Source organism: Panthera leo, chromosome F3 (assembly GCF_018350215.1).
Source record: "Panthera leo isolate Ple1 chromosome F3, P.leo_Ple1_pat1.1, whole genome shotgun sequence".
Taxonomy (NCBI): Eukaryota; Metazoa; Chordata; class Mammalia; order Carnivora; family Felidae; genus Panthera; species Panthera leo.
In genome coordinates, this window is record NC_056696.1 from 11,159,556 (window position 1) to 11,179,041 (window position 19,486).

The 19,486-nt window shown below is 45.1% G+C and overlaps 1 protein-coding gene across 4 annotated transcripts in view; it reads right to left on the reverse strand.

The window, feature by feature from the left end:
* Nucleotides 1–19,486, reverse strand: part of ADCY10 (adenylate cyclase 10) — a 73,665-nt gene that overhangs the window by 53,707 nt on the left and 472 nt on the right. For 2 of the 4 annotated variants that reach the window (XM_042924923.1, XM_042924920.1), the window contains exons 2-9: nt 13,804–14,009; nt 13,060–13,164; nt 11,438–11,476; nt 11,122–11,265; nt 9,172–9,377; nt 7,155–7,251; nt 3,682–3,770; nt 1,228–1,419 (exon numbers count right to left, since the gene is read on the reverse strand). In XM_042924923.1, the coding sequence (XP_042780857.1) occupies nt 1,228–1,419; nt 3,682–3,770; nt 7,155–7,251; nt 9,172–9,377; nt 11,122–11,265; nt 11,438–11,476; nt 13,060–13,164; nt 13,804–13,951 (1,020 nt within the window). In that variant the 5' untranslated portion in view covers nt 13,952–14,009. Of the gene's footprint in view, nt 1–1,227; nt 1,420–3,681; nt 3,771–7,154; nt 7,252–9,171; nt 9,378–11,121; nt 11,266–11,437; nt 11,477–13,059; nt 13,165–13,803; nt 14,023–19,486 lie in introns of all 4 variants that reach the window. The other 2 variants (XM_042924921.1, XM_042924922.1) reach the window with 2 other exon arrangements.

Below are 19,486 nucleotides of genomic sequence, written 5' to 3' on the forward strand. Positions count from 1 at the left end.
CTACCAAATGCTCAATAAATGCTCTCAAATTAGTGAATGAGTGAATGTGGGGCAGTGATTTAGTGCTCTGCTCTTATGATGCAAAACACTTGAGATGGGGAATCAATTCTCCTAGCACTTCTGTGGTAATTTGGTAACCACATCGTTTTTCTCTGAACCTATTAAGAGCAGATTAAAAGGGGCACCTCGGTGGCTCAGTCTGTTAAGCATCCGACTTCGGCTCAGGTCATAATCTCGCAGTTTGTGGGTTCAAGCCCTGCATGGGGCTCTGTGCTAACAGCTCAGGGCCTGGATGGAGGCTGCTTCAGAGGCTGTGTCTCCCTCGCTCTCTGCCCCTCCCCTGCTTGCACTTTCTCTCTCTCTCTTTCAAAAATAAACATTAAAAAAATTTTTTTTTAAAGGAGCAGATTAAAAATATCCAGAAGTAGAGCACCTGGATGGCTCAGTTGATTAAGTGTCCGACTCTTGATTTCAGCTCGGGTCACGATCTCACGGCTTGTGAGTTCTTGGGCTACGCGCTGACATTCGAGCCTGCTTGGGTAATCTCTCCTTCCCTCCGTCTCTGGCCCTCCCCACTCACACACACTCCCTCTCAAAATAAGTAAATAAATTTAAAAAAAAAAAACACCAAACACCCAGAAGCTACAGGTGCCCCTCCACCCCACTCAGCCTCCCTCCCCCTGCTGAAGCGGGAAGGGGAACTGGAGGTGTAGACGCGGCAGGTAGGGAATATTGGAAACAGGCTTCTGGAGCGTGAAAGTTACCAGACACGTGACCTAAAGTCTCCAGGAGATGCATTATACGCTGGGCTGGAGATGTGCACATGGCAAGAGCTGGTCGGGCAACAGTGCTTGAGGGCAGAGACTGGGGAGGCGGACTGCCTGGGCTCGAATCCGGCCCACCACCTACTAACGGGATGGTCATGAGCAAAACTGAATCTCGCGTTGTCTCAGGATGCTCATCTGTAAAATGGGGACAACAACCACCGCACCTACCTCTTAGAGTAGTCCCGCGGGAGGAAATGAGTTAATGCGTGTAAAGTATTGAGAACGATGGGTGGCACACAGTAAGGGCCATATCCACCATACAAGTTATTTCTAGAAGTCCAAATAGAGACAGATATTTTTAGGTGACAAGTGTCTGTTCTCTCCCTCTCACCAACGTCCATAGGTGTGAATGCCAACTTTAACTTATTGGTAGGTTTCTGCCCCTCAGTTCACAATTTACCTTGTCAAACATGAAGACTTTGTTGATTTGGCCTCGGGAGACCCTCAGGACAGAATTGATGTGCACACAGGCATCCTGGATGGCCGAGCCGATGACTTCTGCCTTGTCTTGGTCCTTAAACATCAGGTTCACGAACACAATGGTCACAGGGCGAAGCTCAGACAGGTAACCCCGAAGCTGTTTGTCATCGATCTGCAGAGTTGAGAGCGGCTTTCTTTAGCCCGGATCCTTGCCAGTGGATTCTTTGCTGCAACCCCACCCCCAAGAAGGCCGCTGGCCTTTTGCGATCCTCTGGGGAGCTGAAGTTACCGGAACGCACGACGTACAACATGGCGGAGGCAGCCCAAAGTCGAGCAGATGGAGATCTGCTCTATCAAAATCTCTTTCAACGTGAATTCACAGACTTGCTCATTTTTGGCCAGCAACCACATCCTTGCCCCAACTGCTAGCTCCCTAGGGCCAGTAGGAGCCGTCACAATAACAGAGACAAGCACTGTTCCTTTTGGCTCCCTTATAATTTAGGGATAAGAACAGCCTATTATGTAATCCCACCTGGTACGTTCACGGCCTGGAACCTTCAGGAATACTTTCACATCCTACCCCACCTTATCCTCAAATGAGATGAAATAGGCATTATGATCCTCACTTTACTGATTAGATAATGGAGACGTGGAGAAATAATGTCCCAGAGTCATGCAGAACCCAAATCTCCGGGCTCCTAGTCCGATGTCCCAGTGACAACATGCCCCTGCGTCTCTGGGGAGGTATGTATGTCATTCGGCTCCCCTCTTCCGTCCACGCCCATCCACCACAAGCCCGGGGAAAGGAGAGTGTTCCCAAATGGTGCCTGCCTATCATGATTCTTGAATTTTGTTAAGTTGCGTGCATGGCAAACCGATGGGGGAAAATTACTGCGCTTTCTCCCTCAATAGCACAAAAGCATCAGATCCTCCGTTGACAAGATAAAACATATCTTCTAGGAGGTACCTGGCTGGCTCGGTCAGTAGAGCACGGGACTCTTGATCTCAGGGTCTTGAGTTTGAGCCTTATGGAGTGTATTAGAAAAACAAAAACAAAACAAACCCCCAAACACCGTATCTTCCGAACGAAAGGAACTGCGTATAGGAAACCCAGCAGTCATGCTTCCTAACTGGATGGCACAGTCCTGGTGTCAGGTGATTTTATTCTTTTCCTAAAAGAATAACTTCTAATGAATTGATACGACGATTTCCTTTGATTTCTCAGATAAATCATTGAATAAGAAATCCATATTAAATAAATAAATAGTATTCAAGATTAAACCCGGTAAATAAATGAGCTAAAGATTATTCTGTCGGACCGGGCGATCCTGTTTTGCTTGGAAAAATGCAACCACTGCATCTCCAAGGATCTCTGTGGTTGAGGTGCAGGAAAAGCCTTGGTGCTGTTGTGAAAGGTCTGTCTTCTGCCTCCTTTCAGCCCCCGTAGCTGTATCTTTTCACCCCACGTTCATCATTCCTACCCACAAGTCCCGGAGTCTATCTTTTTTTTTTTTTTTTTTTTTTTTTCCCCGGAGTCTATCTTGTAGCCCCTTCCCATAGACCTTGCCCTCAGCTGGCTGCAGCTGAAGAAATGTAATGTGTTGTATCTCTTGGAGGCAGAGAGGGGAGGGCTTTCTGGAGCTTCAGAAATCTTGAGGAGTCAAACAGCGCAGGGACTGGACGTAGTGCTTCTAAATTGGACTGAAGGGGGCAGGGTGCGTTCTGATACCGTTTCAACTCATTCTATGAAGGCAGCTGCCCCCTGTTCAGTCTTGCCCAAAGATTTCCTCCAGGGCACAACTGCATTTTGATGGAAGTAAGGATTAAAACACTCATATATTAGGAACGTGGGCAGCCTGTGCAAAAAAATGTAGGATTCAGATAGAACGAGGTTCAAACCCTGGCTACGTCTCTTACTTTATAACCTTAGGAAAGTTCCTGGTATCCTTCTGGGTCTCAGTTTTCTCACATGTAAAATGAGGATAAAGATATTTGGCAAGAATTGTGAAGAGTAATACACGAAATAGCAGAATGCCTGGCATATGGTGAGTGGTGAGAGAGTTCTAATTCACGTGAATTAATACATTTAAGAGAGCCCAGATCTAGATGAACACAAAGGGAAAATTTTAGGGGGTGGGGGTAGTTCTGGGCATTCTCATTGTCTGTATTGTTAACTCTCGAAGCTCAAGATCTAAGGTAAGTGACTTAGAGAAACATGGTACCAATGTGAATTCTAGTGAACAATGCCTCCTTTAACTCTTAAAAGTATCCTGATCTGAAAAACCAATGTGATAGTCACCTACACATGGAGAACGTTGGCCCCATCTCTTTTTAGTTCAGTGAAATATTTTACTAGCTACTGGTCTTCTTGATCTTTCCAGTTGTCCAGGATCCCGGACACCCCAAAAGCCAATAAATTAAACTGCGAAAATACCTGCTTCAATATGCTTTCCATCACATACTTTTGGAGGGACAACTCTAGCTCAGGATCGGACTCCAGCATGCACGCAAGCCTCAGGAGGTCTAAGAGAGCAGAAGGAGGGGCAGGGTCAGAAAAGGAAGTGTGGTCTGCAGTGCTGGGGACCGGAGTCTCCTAGTCCCCATTCCCTCGGACAGTGGTCTTTATGGTTCAGTCAGGAGACTCTGGGATACGTAGCAGCCAAGCAGAACCAAGGGAAATCCAATGAGGATTCTTTTTTTTTTTTCTTTAATTTTTAAAAAAATGTTTTTATTTTGTTTTTGAGAGAGAGAGAGAGATAGACTGAGTGCGAGCCATTCTTGAATTTTGTTAAATTAAGTACATAGCAAACCAATGGGGGAAAATTATTGCATTTTCTCCCTCAATAGCACAAAAGAATCAGACCCGCCATTGACAAGATAAAACATATCTTTTAGGGAGCACCTGGCTGGCTCAGTCAGCAGAGCATGGGACTCTTGGTCTCAGGGTCTTGAGTTTGAGCCCCATGTTGAGCTCCACGGAGCCTACTTAAAAAAACAAAAACAAAACAAAAAACAAAAGCCCATATCTTCTGGACAAAAGAAGGAATTGTGGTAAAGATTCTAGTCTGGCTGGAATCCCATGTGAGTACTGGAAATTAAGAAGAAATGATATGAAACAGACTGTGGAGAGAGGCAAGGGAGCAGGAATTATAAAGGTCTAGGCTACTGTAGTGGCAATGGTTATGGAGAGGTATGTGTGCCTGTAGTAAAATAAAGACTTTGGCTGGTATTTGTTCCTGGTACCTGGGAAGTAACTTCTAAATCTTTGGACTTTTTCAAGTAATGGGATTGTCTTTGTTCATCATGGTGGGCCCTTTGGACCACAGCTGAATTTATGCTAATGAGGTCTCAGGATTGGGCTAGTTGTGCTGGAAACACCAACCATGTGAGGAAAGGGTGGGGACTTTGAGCCATGTGATATGAGCCTGACCTCTGACCCCTGAAGAGGGCAAGGGGGCCGAAGGTTGAGTTTAACCACGTGGCCGATGATTCAATCAACCATGCGTTCTTAATAAAACCCCAATAAAAACTGAACACCCAAAGCTTGGGTGAGCTGTCTTTGGTTGGTAATCCTACAATGATGTACAGGGAGGGTGAAATATCCTGAGGACACAGAGACTTCATGTTTGGGGCTCTCCAGATCTTACCCTATGTGTCTCTTGATTTGTCTGGTCCTGATTTGTGTCCTTTACAATAAAACTAAAATCATAAGCATAGCACCTAAGATCTGTGAGTCACTCCAGTAAATTATTGGGAGCACTGGGCGGGGGGGACCCCTAGATTTATAGACAGTTGGTCAGAAGTGCAGGTGGCCTGGTGATCCCAGAGCTTGCTGCTGGTGTCTGAAGTGAGGAGAGTCTTGGAGAGAACGTAACCCATGAAATCTGTGCCGAGTCCAGGTGGTTAGTATCAGAATTGTATTGTGACACCGCAAAGCCCAAAATCAAGCCTGAAGGAGCCCTTTACTGAAGGCACCATTAAGATCTGGGAGATGGGATGAGGTAAAGCTTAAGGAGTATCACTGGACTTTCTCCATCTCTGGAGATTTTGGGTTCTTGGCCTTTCCTGGTCAATTTTCCTACCGTTTCCCCCCTACCCCACCTCCTGCCCCATTACATAGTACAGCTTAGTACAAGTACAATCTACTACTCGTGATGTTCAAAATGTTTATGACCTGGATGTAGATGACGAAAAAGAAGGCTGATTCAAAGATGTTTCTGGGGCACCTGGATAGCTCAGTCGGTTAAGCGTCCGACTCTGTTTCGGCTCAGGTCATGATCTTGCCCTTTTGTGAGTCTGAGCCTCGCATCGGGCTCTGCTATGACAGCGCAGAGCCTGCTTGGGATTCTCTCTCTCTCCTTCTCTCTCTGCCCCTCCCCTACTCACGCTGTCTCTGTCTCTCTCAAAATAAATAAATAAACTCAAAATAATCAAAGAAAATATGTTTCTGAAGTTTCTGGTTTGGAGGAAGAAACGATTCCTAGGGAAAGGTAAGTGGCTCAGTGTTCAGACCTTGTTGACCTACATTTCTAGGCCCAACATGGAGCTGCTCCAGCCTGTGGTACCATGTCAGCAAACTGAAACTTCAGAACTTTCAAGTCCCCAGAAATGCCCCACTTGACCGGAAATGCAGTCCGTCTAGCCAGGCAATCCCCAAATGCCAAGCCAACTTCTTGGTCTTCTCACCCCAAACGAGGTTGACTATGTGCCCCACCCCCCCATCAGATATTTTCTGTCTGTCACTTCCTTGTTCTTTATTCTTTCTCTTATAAAAGTTTCTTGCCTTCCACCCCATTTTGCGGGTCTCCACAAGGAGACTGTCCACACCTCATGAAGCATCGAAGTTTGTTTGCATCACCCAGATTGTCATCTTTAACCATTTTTTAACAACGTGTTAACGTTTGAGTACCTGTTTGACATCCAGTGAAAATGACCCATGGGCAGTATTTTTAGGGGTCTAGAAATCGTGACAAAAGTCTGGGCTGAATTCCGGCACTTGGGGCTGGGTCTTATGTGGGGCAAGAAGCTTGCAAAACCATGAGTAGTGCCTCCTTAAATTTCATGCCCTAGGCTTCCCTTTTTCCTCACCCTAGTCCCAGCCTGCTGGGAGTCCTAGGGAAGTTAAGCATGGATACATAGAATAGGTCTCCAAAATGTGAGCAGAGAAGACTGGGGGGTCAAGGACAGATCCCTAGAATCACCAACATTTAAGGAATGGGAAGGAGGGTAAGCAAAGTCACTGAAAACAGGTGGCTTAAGGTGTAAAAGCAAAACTAGGAAACAATATTCTGGAACCCAAGGGACGAGAAGAAGGTATGTCCATAAAAAGAGGGTAACTGAGACCAACCAGCTAGGATGAGGCCTGAAGAGAGGTCATCTGCTTTGGCAAGTTTGATGGTCATTGGTGGCCTTGACCTAAACAGTCTCAGTAGACAGAAGAAGTGGCTAGCAGCTAGACATCAGGGGCTCAAGATGGAAAAGTAGGTGAACACTACCATGCCACCCCCGAGGCATATGCAATTTTCACCCAAGTTTATTGGGTGAATAAATAAATGAGAAGATAGGAGGAGGCACAGACATATAGATCACTCTTCTGAGAACTTTGGTGGTGAAAATTAGGAGCAGAAAGTAGGGTTTATAGAAGTTTTATTTTTCCTTTTATCATGCGGCAGACTTGTACATGTTTAGAAGATAAGGGAGAAGAGTCATTGCCAAAGCAGAGATGGACGGCCTGAGGAGGGTTATACTTGGAATCACGGTCATGAGGAATGGGAGGAAGGTCCCCTTTGTGGACCGCTGGGAGCTGTACTGAGGAGGCCGGTCGCTTATAATAGAGCCCTTGGCATTGGTTAAGACCCTACTGAGCACTGGTAGAGGCCAAGGCTCTTGTCCATGGAGCATACTCACTTTTATGGTCACCAGAAGGGTAATAATCCATGAAAGTCATACACTTGGTGAAAAATTCATCAAAGTTAAAAGTAGAAGGCGGCTTTAAGAAATTCACCTAAATGAAGAAAAAAAAGAGAAGTTTTTTGGTTATTCTGAGGATTTTCTGGTCCTTTGAATATAATTGCTCAGCACAAAGGGCAGGGAGTATGCTCTTAAAATGTCCAGGACATGGTAAATGGAGATTGGCATACTGAGACAACCGAGATCTATAATTTGGATACGATCACACTAAAAGTCTCTCTGACTAGTCCTTAAGATCTCAAATCTTCAGTGTATATACAGAAGGCCCCAGCAGGGGGCTCACCCGCGTGCTTTCCCACTCTTAGAATTTCCTTCTTTTTTTTTTTTCCTTCGTAACATTTCAATTTAAGTAAAACCCGGAGAAACTATGTATCATTTCTTTCTTGTAAGTATAAAATGACATGGGGGTTGATGCCCACAAATGTAGTGGGGAGCATCACCAGTAAGAAGATTCATACCAGGATCAAGAACCCCATTGGTACGATACATGGAGAATGGTACAACCTCATTTTTGTAGTATTCTTGTCTCCCGCCCCATGTGAGCAAACCCTAGTCCAATAATGAGAGAGTGTCAGGCAAAACCAAATGGAGGGACATTCAACAAAGTGGCCAATATACTCTTCTTAGGTGTCAAGGTCACATGAAGGCCAGGAAACACCGAACTGTTAGAGACTGCAGGAGACTCCGTAAAAATGACAACGAAATGCAGTGCGAGATCGTGAAGAGAAACCTGAACATTCCACCTAGGGTATTAGCGGGAAACCGGTGAAGTCCAAGTAAGGCCCTCAAGTAGAGAATAGTATTGCATCGATGTTCATGTTTTCTGGTTTCGACAACTGCACTCTGATTATGAGAGATGCTAACATTTGGGGAAGCTGGGGAAGGGGTATACGGGAACTATTAATTTTGAACTTCTCTGCACGTCTAAACTTAATTAAAATGGAAACAATTCCAGGGCGCCTGGGTGGTTCGGTTGGTTGAGCGTCCGACCTTTTGATTTTGGCTCAGGTCATGATCCCGGGGTCATGGGATCGAGCCCCGAGTCGTGCTCTGCCCTGAGTGTGGAGGCTGCTTAAGAATCTCTCTCTCTCCCCCCTCCCCAACTCACCTTTCCTCTCTCTCTCTCTCTCTCAAATAAATAAGTTAATTAAATTAAAGCAAAAAAATTTCTAAGGGTATCCTTAAGGAATGATGGCATTAGATGGGGAACGGGGCACCGTGAGCCAGCTCGGTCACGCATCCCGGGGGACACCGCGGGAGGAGTGACGGTGTGAGGGCCGTAGAGCGATGCACAGTGTAGGAGAGTCTCTCGCCTCGGCCAGCAGCTACCCAGACCCTCCCCCTCCTCTCCGTTGGCCCTGCATCCATTCCTGGTGCAGCTGGTGGCACGGCCGTCCTCCCTGCTACACACGCTCAACGTCCAGTGTCACTGAGTGACCATATCCCAAGGACAATTCTGCTTATAGTTGGTCTTCAGCTTCACCGCAGTGTCTGCGATGAGGCAGGGCTGTAGGGCGTCTCTCTTCCCTCACTAAAGGGCTGCCCCTCTCCCTCCACCCCTCCCCCTTAGTGATCCCTCGCCCTGAGTTAGAAGGGTGCTAAGTAGCGACACCTCCGACGACACCCCTCTGCTTCTAGGTCGGCAGGGGACCCTTCCTGTTCCATAAGCAAGGGCACTGGCACACCACAGGCCTCCACACCCAAAGTCCGCATCCTTAGCACAGAGAAACCTAATCATTTCCTCCTGAATGCTGGGCCTTGGCTCCTGGCCTGAAGCCTGTAAGTGTAACTCAGGCTGACGCATCTGAGAATCTCCAGGCCAGGAGCTTCATGGGACCAGCCTTCCCAGTGGTCTTCCTGACGGGGTGGTATGGGCGGGGGCGGGGGGGGGGGGGCGGGGACAGCCCTGGCACAGACCGATGGAACTTTCTGCAAGCAGCAGAATCGTACCTACCTTAACTGCTCTCTGATCTGGAATCCTCTCAATTTCGATCATGCTCCGGTCACAGAGCTGCCAGCAGTTTGGTGACAGAATGACATCGTTCATCTGTGCCATGTTCTGGGCAAGGCGCACGTCGTCCACCGCCTGACCGATCACCAGAAAGAAGTTGCGTGTCTCATCTCCAAAGACCAGCATGGTGATGTGGCCAGCAGCCAGTCCTGGCAAGAAGGCCCGCACAAGAATTTCCGGGTTATTTCCCAGCGGCGCTGGTTCTTGGAACAGTCAGAATCGACCTCCGAGCAAAACGGAGGTTCTGAAACTTTACGCAGGAATCCGAGAATGCCTCTGTGGGCCCAGACCTTCCAAAGCTCCTCTCTTGTCCCACGGCTAGAAAGTCAGCTACTAGTTTTCGCCTGTCCTTGACACTTAACTCTCTAGAAGGCCCGATCAGTCCCCAAAGTTATTTTCTTTTCTTCAATGTATTTGTACTTAAGAACAGCAGAGATCAACTTTAGTAATTCCTTTTGGAGAGGATTTGCATTTTACCAGAGATTGAGGCTTTCATTGAAAAAGAAACCAGGGGTGCCTGGGTGGACCAGCTGGGTAAGCATCCAACTTCGGCTCAGGTCGCGATCTCACAGTTCGTGGGTTTGAGCCCCGCGTCGGGCTCCGTGCTGACAGCTCAGAGCCTGGAGCCTGTTTCAGATTCTGTGTCTCCCTCTCTCTCTGCGTCCCTCCCCCTCATATTCTGTCTCTCTCTCCTTCAAAAATAAACATTAAAAAAATTTTACTTCAAAGATAAATAAACATTAAAAAAATTAATGTTTATTTATTTTTGAGAGAGAGACAGAGTACAAGTAATGAAGGGGCAGAGAGAGAGAGAGAGAGAGAGAGGGAACACAGAATCTGAAGCAGGTTCCAGGTTCTGAGCTGTCAGCACGGAGCCCGACGCCAGGCTCGAACCCACGAACTGTGAGATCGTGACCTGAGCCGAAGCTGGATGCTCAACCGACTGAGCCACCCAGGCAACCCCCCCCTATTTTTTTTTTTTTAAAAAGAAACCCTCAGGGTTGAATCTCAGGCAAGAGCCGGAGGGGAAAAGGTTGAAGAAAAGGAGTAGGTATTTTGACAGTCAGGTGTCCCATCCCAACAATGTGCCCTCTGTTTTTAAGTTGAGAGTTAAAGGTTTTGGTACCAGAGCAACAAAAGACAGAATGTTGCAAAATGTGACAGGTACACAAAATGTACGTATGAACGTATCAACTATAAATGATACATTATATTTATATATTTATATATATATATATTCATATATATATATATTTATATATTAGAGATAGTTCACTAATTTGGATGTAAATTTAAGAAAATAAAAAATAAAATACATTATATTTATATATATACATACATAAAATACATACAAAATAAAAAATAAAATACATTATATTTATATATATACATACATTTATACATATAAAAAATATAAATACATTATATTTATATATTTATATATATATTTATATATATATATATTTATATATTAGGGATAGTTCACTAATTTGGATGTAAATTTAAGAAAATAAAAAATAAAAATAAATGATACATAGTTCTTTTAAATGACTATCACTGACAGCAGTAAGACCTGAGAACAACAGCAGTAATGGTAATAATGAAGAGTATTTCATGGAGTGGTTATTCTGTGCCAGGTACTACAGTAACTATTTCAATTTACTTTTCGTAAGAGCCTCTGAGGTAGATCTTAAGATTCGCCCAAGTTCTAAGGGGTAAATGAGGTAGCCAAAACTCATTCTGGTTAGCTTAATTCCCAAGTTCAGGACATGATAGGCGGGCTGAATCACTGTGTTCCACCCCATTCTATGTCTTCTCTTGGGGAGAGAGTTTCCTCGGGGGTCAGGACCCATGTCCAGATTGCTTTAGCGTCTCCCCTTTCTCAAAGCTTACCTATCTTGACTCGGACATCCAGGCCTTCTTCGGACTCCTGAGTCTCGAACAATCCGTGGATCTCCAGGCTACATTTAATTACCACCGTGATAATGTTTTTCAGTTGCCTTCGCTCCACCTTCCACAGGGCGAGTAGTGCATCACCTTGAAGAGACAGATACACGGAGGGCTCCTGCCCCACCCTGCCCTGGGGATCAGTTGTGTCTGGGGATTCAGACTGTTGTGTCTGAAGTCTGCGTAGACACTCTTCAAACGTTCCTCAAGGCGCACCTCAGCATTCCTTCCTTACCCCTCCCATCTCCGTGAGCCCCCCTACCTGCAAATTTTAAGATGTCTCCTCCAAAAATCAACACTTCTGAGAAAAGAAGAAAACAAGGTAAATCACACTCCAATTCCTTAAAGCTAGTAAGAATTCATTCTTCATCCGTGGAATAGAAATTAGCTCAAGAGAACATTAGTTCAGAGTCTAAACTCATGCTAAAGATGCCTGAAACAAGTCACTTATACCCACTGAGGTGTTTCCTCAACTGTAGAATGCACACAGAACGAGACTAGGACGTGGTCTGTTTCTGTGAATGGGAAGAGACAGGAAGGCAGGTGGGGTTTCTGGTGAGGTCTGAAGACAGTGAGCTATGCCCATGATAATGGAGCGCTTTCTCCTGATCAATGGAACGCTCGAGTGGCACGGGCAAGTGCAGGAATGACAGGACTCCGCACTGCAGTGAGAATCAGGAAACCGGAAAAGCACAACTAAGGTCAGCTTGGGTGTTATTACCAACTTGCATTTTGTTTACGTAGGCTTTACAAGAGACGTGGGCATTGTTTTCTCCTCTGTGTGTGTGCCACAAATTTGTTGAGCACCGCTGTGCTGAGCGGGATGCAAACCGGAAGTAGATACAGTTTCTGCTCTTAAGGAGCATGAACTTTGGTCTAGTTGGGTGCCATTAAGATAATACTGGAGAACGTAGAGCCCAGTAAGACTAGACCCTGAGTTTACCTTAATGGAGTAAGACTTTTTGCTTCATGAATAGTTCAGATGAAGAATACACACAAGATGGCCGGCAGAGGTTGAAAAGTCAGTTGTAAGTGCTTCCGACTCCATCATTAGAAGACAAAGCACTAATAAGTGAGTTATAAATCACTCACCTGTTCATACAACATTCTCTTAATGACTACGGTGGGGTTATGTCGATGCTCGCTTTTTTTGAGTCATTGAATATAACTAAAGTTCTTTAAATTTTTTTTTTATTTTTTTTTAACGTTTATTTATTTTTGAGACAGAGAGAGACACAGCATGAACGGGGGAGGGGCAGAGAGAGAGGGAAACACAGAATCGGAAGCAGGCTCCAGGCTCTGAGCCATCAGCCCAGAGCCCGACGCGGGGCTCGAACTCGCAGACCGCGAGATCGTGACCTGAGCTGAAGTCGGACGCTTAACCGACTGAGCCACCCAGGCGCCCCTTTAAATTTTTTTTTTTTTTTTAACATTTATTTATTTTTGAGACAGAGAGAGACAGAGCATGAACGGGGGAGGGTCAGAGAGAGACGGAGACACAGAATCTGAAACAGGCTCCGGGTTCTGAGCAGTCAGCACAGAGCCCGACGCGGGGCTCGAACCTACATACCGTGAGATTGTGACCTGAGCCGAAGTCGGAAGCTTAACCGACTGAGCCACCCAGGCGCCCCTAACTAAAGTTCCTTAAAGGTAATCTCTATTTCAGTGTTTTAACTGGTCCAAAACATTCTGTCCCTCGGTCTGTGTTAGTGAGGCTTGATCACGTTCCTTCACTCGCACGATGTTAGTTTCCAAAAAAAGACTGGTTTCATACACATTTCATGAGGAAAATAAAGGTAAGTGTTCTGTCAGGCTATCACCAAAAAAACACAGGGAAACAATGAATTAAACGTACGTAAGTCAGAAACCCGTGGGGACACTTACTCTCGACTATTGCGCTTATGTAGTGGTTGAGGATTTCCACCAACTGCTCAGCCCCTCGGTCCATGTACATGGCTGTGCTGAACTTCTCAGTCATTGCAGTAAAACCTGTAAGAAATGTCCACCTAGTTTCCTAGGCTGCCTGGAGGAACCAGACAGAGGCAAGACAAGAGGAACTCATTGGAGAGCACTGGGCTCCAGCTCTTCAGAACGGGCAAGGTTTCTTCTCAGTGATCGTCAGCAGCCCCCCTTGTCTATGCTTATTATCTTAGGGGTCAGGGGAGGATGCCAGCTACCTCTTGCCTCCGAATTTCTCACCTTGCACAGGGATGGCCGCAATTCCCTTAGCTGGTCTAGAACTTCCATCCCATGGTATTGAAAACACACAACATGTAAACACTTCTGAAGAGGGGACCAGTTTACCGTTAAGATGTAAACAACATCTGGAGGACCATTTCCTGAGGTCAAGTTTGCCTGGGATATGTATGGGGCTTGGGGACTAGAGTCAGTGCTGTCGGGACACTGGAGTCTAAAGTTCCAGGCATGGGACTGGGGCATCTCAAAGGTTTTCCCATGACTGGACGTGTTGGGTAAGGGAAGACAGGAGGGCCAGGTACACAGGCTGTCCCTCTCCCTCCTGTTTTCTCCGTAGCGATAGCCGTAATAGTGCAAAAGCTCAAAATGGGCCACCCCACTCTGCAATCGAGCTGCGCGTCCACCCACATGAAAGATTCCCTTTGTGCTTGCCTGAAATATCAACAAACATCAGGACTCCATCAAAATAATCCACAGAGGGTCGCTCTGGAGAGAAGTCTCCATAGACAATGAGGTCTGGTAAATGCGCGGCTATTCTGACGATGGCCCGGTCCTGGGATTCTTCTCTTCGAGTGCTCATGTTCAAGGCAAGTGTTCAGGAGTTTATGGTCACAGCAAACAGTCCCCAGATAGACCTTCTGGAAAGAAAAGCTGAGAATGGAGGACATCTGACATATTCATTTACTCATTTTCCTATTTTTTTTTCTCCACCTGCGTTGTACTAAGCTGTGAACGACACTTATTTAAGCGACTGAGTAGTGATAATGCCTGATGTGTGCGGTCATCCTTGAAAAGGGCCACTTTTCTATTCTGAGTACCCCTCACACACTGGGCCGCCAACCCTGAGCAGCTGTTACATGAACGAGCACCATTGCAAACAGGATGGGGTGAAAGAGGGCAGCTGAATGAGTCCATCCGTTTTCACGAAGGGATGAGCTGGTCAGTGTGCGAGTCGTGTTGCAGAGGGGCCAGCGGCACTTTTCACTCAGTCTACACCCCTTGTCCTTCTGTCCCCATGGGTCATCCTGCTCTCTCCCTCCCTTTCGTTCTCTCATCTTTTCTCTCTCCTTTTTGAAAATTAAAAAGTGTGGACGTGGGTTTTGTGGGTGGATATTTATACAAAGGTGAGCGGCAAAGTATTACATACAAGCAAGAGATCAAGTGTATTTAAGGCACAGTCGTAAATAAACAGAGGAACGGAATTCAAGGCTGTGTGTGTGTGTGTGTGTGTGTGTGTGTGTGTGTGTGCGCGCGCGCACACACACGCACAAGGTTTTAAACTGTAAGTAAAAGGAAATGTTGAAATTTCAATCCATTGCCCGGTTAGTTCTAAGAAGACTAGAATTTCCCAAGGTCTTCCTTTAGCTGTTGGGGCCAATTAAATGTTCATGCCTGGATGTTGTAAAAATCATGCTCTACCACGCTGACGAGAAATAGCATACCCAACATTTTTTCAGAGCAATCCAAGTTCCTGGAATAAGTGATACAGAAAAATAAAAGAGCTTAAAAAAAAAAAAAGGGAAAAAAAAAAAAGGAACTGTTACTGACCATCAGGGAGGAACTGATTAGTAATTTCAACCAGACATACATAGGTCATATTGGGGTACGTGAGAGCATTAGAAGGAAAAGTGAGACAGTTTTTTTTTTTAAGTTTATTTCTTTTATTTTTTTTTTTGAGAGAGAGAGAGTGTGTGAGAGAATGTGCACGTTTGCACATGAGTGAGCGGGGGGAGGAGAAGAAGGAAAGGGGGACAGAGGATCTGAAGCAGGCTCTGCACTGACAGCTGAGAGCCCAATGTGGCTCCAACTCATAAACCATGAGATCATGACCTGAGCCGAAGCTGGATGTTTAACTGACCAAGCCGCCCAGGTGCCCCAAGACAGTTAATATTAGTATTTTTAGCAAACTTTAAAGTGTCTGGAAAACCTCTCAAACTGAGCACTAAATATTAGGTATTGAATGACCTTTAAAAGGAAAAGTCAAACTCAGTTGTTAAGAAGTGAAGAAAGATACAGAAATGTGTAAATAGGGTTAAAAAATTAAAGCATTCAGTAAAAACCACAGCATGTACCAGGAACAATTAGATCACATTAAGTCAAATAATTTCAGATAGTGAATTTGATAAGTGTTATATGAACTTACAAGAAGGGTGGGAGAAGACTGAATTCCAGAATAAACTGAGACTTAGGAAAAATGCTTAAGAAAACTTAGAGGGAGTTTTAAGCTTTATTAAAAGCAAAGAAATCTTTAAAAGAGGAATAAGGGCAAAGCTTCTGCCTTCTTCACTACAGAGAATTGAAAAGTGTAACAAATATTGCTAAGAAAGAATTGAACTCCAAGCCAAGAAGGTAGTGGTAAAGCACCCAGGCATTAAAAAAAAAATTTTTAATGTTTATTTATTTTTGACAGACAGGGACAGAGACAGAATATGAGCAGGGGAGGGGTAGAGAGAGAGAGAGACAGACACAGAATCCGAAGTAGGCTCCAGGCTCTGAGCAGTCAGCTCAGAGCCCCATGTGGAACTCGAACCCATGAACTGTGAGATCATGACTCTAGCTGAAGTCGGACGCCCAACCAACTGAGCCACCCAGGCACCCCAAACACCTAGTCATTTTAAATAAATTCAAGGAGCCAGCCCCAGATAACCTATAAACACAAATACTGAAATACTGGACAGATGTAATCTCAAGAACAAGAGAGGAGCTGGAAAACTGGAGGTGGGGACATTCTCTTCTGAATTTCAAAAGATGAGGCTACAGGGGCCCCTGGGTAGCTCAGCCGATTGAACATCTGACTTCGGCTCAGGTCACGATCTCACAGTTTGTGGGTTTGAGCCCCATGTCGGGCTCTGCGCTGACAGCTTGCAGCCTGGAATCTGCTTCAGAGGCTGTGCTCCCTCTCTCTCTCTCTGCCCCTCTCCGCTTGTGCTCTCTCTCTCTCAAAAATAAATAAACATTAAAAAATTAAAAAAAAAAAGATGAGGCTACAGAAAACATAGACTGGTAAATATAATGTATCAGTCAGTATAAGCTAGGCATGCTTCGTTAACAAATACTCCAAAATCGAACGTAAAGAAGGGCTATCTCCTGCTCATTTCTTGCTTGTGCTACGTATCTTTTGTAGGTCATCTGAGGCTTTCCTCTAGTGATGCCTTCACTATGGGATCCGGGCTGGGACATTCTGGATGTCAAGACAGTGGGAAGAAAGGATTCAAGGGACAGATTCATTCTTAAAGTGTCCTCCCAGAAGTAATATATTTCTCCTTCCACTCACATGACCTTGGCCATGAATTGTGAGAACACAATTTCAAATAAGTGAAGTGCAATTCTACCATGTGTGACAGAGCTGGCACATTTGTGATAATCCAAATATTTGTTAATACATGAGCACGTAGATAAGCAAGAGGGATTTAAAAGGAGTCAAAATGGGGCGCCTGGGTGGCTCAGTCGGTTAAGCCTCCGACTTCAGCTCAGGTCACGATCTCACGGTCAGTGAGTTCGAGCCCCGCGTCAGGCTCTGGGCTGATGGCTCAGAGCCTGGAGCCTGCTTCCGATTCTGTGTCTCCCTCTCTCTCTGCCCCTCCCCCGTTCATGCTCTATCTCTCTCTGTCTCAAAAATAAATAAAAATGTTAAAAAAAAAATAAAAAAAAAAATAAAAGGAGTCAAAATGGATTCAGAGCCAAGAGCAAAGTTATTTCCTTTTTTGAAGTTATTGAATTTTTAAGTCAAGAGAAAGCTGTAGATAAAGTATATCTTGACTTTAGCAAGATTTTAATGGCCAAATTGCTCACATCCTTACGGGTAAGACACAACATTTTAGGAGTGATAAACACATAGTTCTCTGTTAATGCAGTTAACAGTCCTACCTAAAGGACACTGCTTTGTGTTGTAGTGTCCATTCAGAGGGGAGCCTCTACGGGCACGCTAGAGCACATCTTTAAAGATGTAATTGGAGAGAGAGCCAAGAGAACTGAATGACAGAATCAGGATCTTAAAATGTCTCCATTGACTAAAATAATAATGAAATTTCAGAAGAATAAAGGCAAAGTGCTATACATAGAATTGTAACAAAATCAAATGCATAGGCACATGGTACGAAAACTAGATTTACTGCAAATTCCATGTTATCTCTTAAAAAACATTTTTATGGGGCGCCTGGGTGGCTCAGTCGGTTAAGCGTCCGACCGGCTCAGGTCGTGATCTCACGGTTCGTGGGCTCGAGCCCCGTATTGGGCTCTGTGCTGACAGCTCAGAGCCTGGAGCCTGCTTCGGATTCTGTGACTTCCTCTCCCTCTGCCCCTCCCCTGCTCATGCTCTGTCTCTGTCTCAAAAATAAATAAAACAATAAAAATAAATAAATAAATAAAAACATTAAAAAAATTTTTAAACAGTGTAAAGTCCCCATCTGAGCAAACTTGGAAAGTGCTGGACTTCCTCATGAGGGGCACAGCTGCCTCGCCTTCCAGACTGCAGTGAATCTTATCTTTAATGGAAAGATGATCGCTAAGAGTCCATTGTTTTAAATAAGTTGATTTGAGGACTTGGGCAGGTTTTTTTAGGTTTATGATTACCAGGCAAGGAAAGTAGATTCATTTGGCCACGAACATGACAAACGTATGAGGAAAAACGGAATAAGAAAATGATTTGTCCGTGGGCTGAAGAGGCAAAGACATCTCAAATGAATCCCTGAGAGTTTTTCTTGGGAACGTTCATAAGAAGACAACAATTTCTAATTTAGAAGGCTTAGATTAATATTTACTCTGTGACGCATACCACATTTTAATGTATTGATAGGTTGCCTCAAAACAGCACTGTGGGGGCACCTGGGTGGCTCAGTCGGTTAAGCGGCCGACTTTGGCTCAGGTCATGATCTCGCGGTCCGTGAGTTCGAGCCCCTCGTCGGGCTCTGTGCTGACAGCTCAGAGCCTGGAGCCTGTTTCAGATTCTGTGTCTCCCTCTCTCTGACCCTCCCCCGTTCATGCTTTGTCTCTCTCTGTCTCAAAAATAAATAAACGTTAAAAAAAAAAAAACAAAAAAAACAGCACTGTGGGGTAGGCCCCACTCCCATTTATAGATACAGAAACTGAAGTTCAGAGAGATTAATTTGCCTTGGTCCACACTGCTGGAAAGCCCAGGTCTCTGGGATTTAAATGTCCACGTTGTTTCTATCACACCTGCTACATCCCATTTGTGTATGTTTTATTTTTGTTTTTGTTTTTTAATATATTATCAAATTGGCTTACATACAACACCCAGTGCTCATCCCGACAAGTGCCCTCCTCAACGCCCATCACCCATTTCCCCCCCTCCCCCACGCCCCCAAGACTGAAAGAGCAAGCAGGCGGCTGAGACCCCCAAAGACATACCGAGAAGGAGTTTCGTGAAAGAAAGGAGTGTGCACTTCCATTCTACTCAAAACTCAGCAGTATCACAAATGAAAATGAAATTAAAGGTCAGTTATATCCATGATGGTTTCTCTAAATACACCCTCTAGAAACTTCTATAGATTTCAGCTTTCATCCAGTTTTTCACCACTCTGTAAAACCAGGTTTTACAAGAGTCCAAAGAGGAGATATTCTGAACTTCAAGGGATAACATTGTGAGGAAAGCTTGCCAGACCACTCTAGCCAAGGCAACTTGTCCTCTGTGCTATTAGGGGCACTTAAAGTCTATAAATGTATTAAATGTGCCTTATTTCCTATTTAAATATCCTTACTTATCTATTGCTCTCTTTACGTCTTCCTGTGCATTGTAAACTCCTCTGTTTTAGAGACCCTGGTCTACGCGTCCCCGTTTCTTCCAGAGCATCTTCCTACCACCCCCCCTTACACGGTAGGCACTTGCTATGTGAGGAGGCTATCGGGTGAGTGGTTGTAGGAGGTAAAGACAGCACACATCCAGGATAAACAGGATGAGGCCACATTTAAGATCTCAAGTTTCTTTTTTTTTTTTTTTTTGACGTTTTACTTATTTTTGAGACAGTGAGAGACAGAGCATGAACAGGGGAGGGTCAGAGAGAGGGAGACACAGAATCTGAAACAGGCTCCAGGCTCTGAGCTGTCAGCACAGAGCCCGACGCGGGGCTCAAACTCACGGACCGCGAGATCATGACCT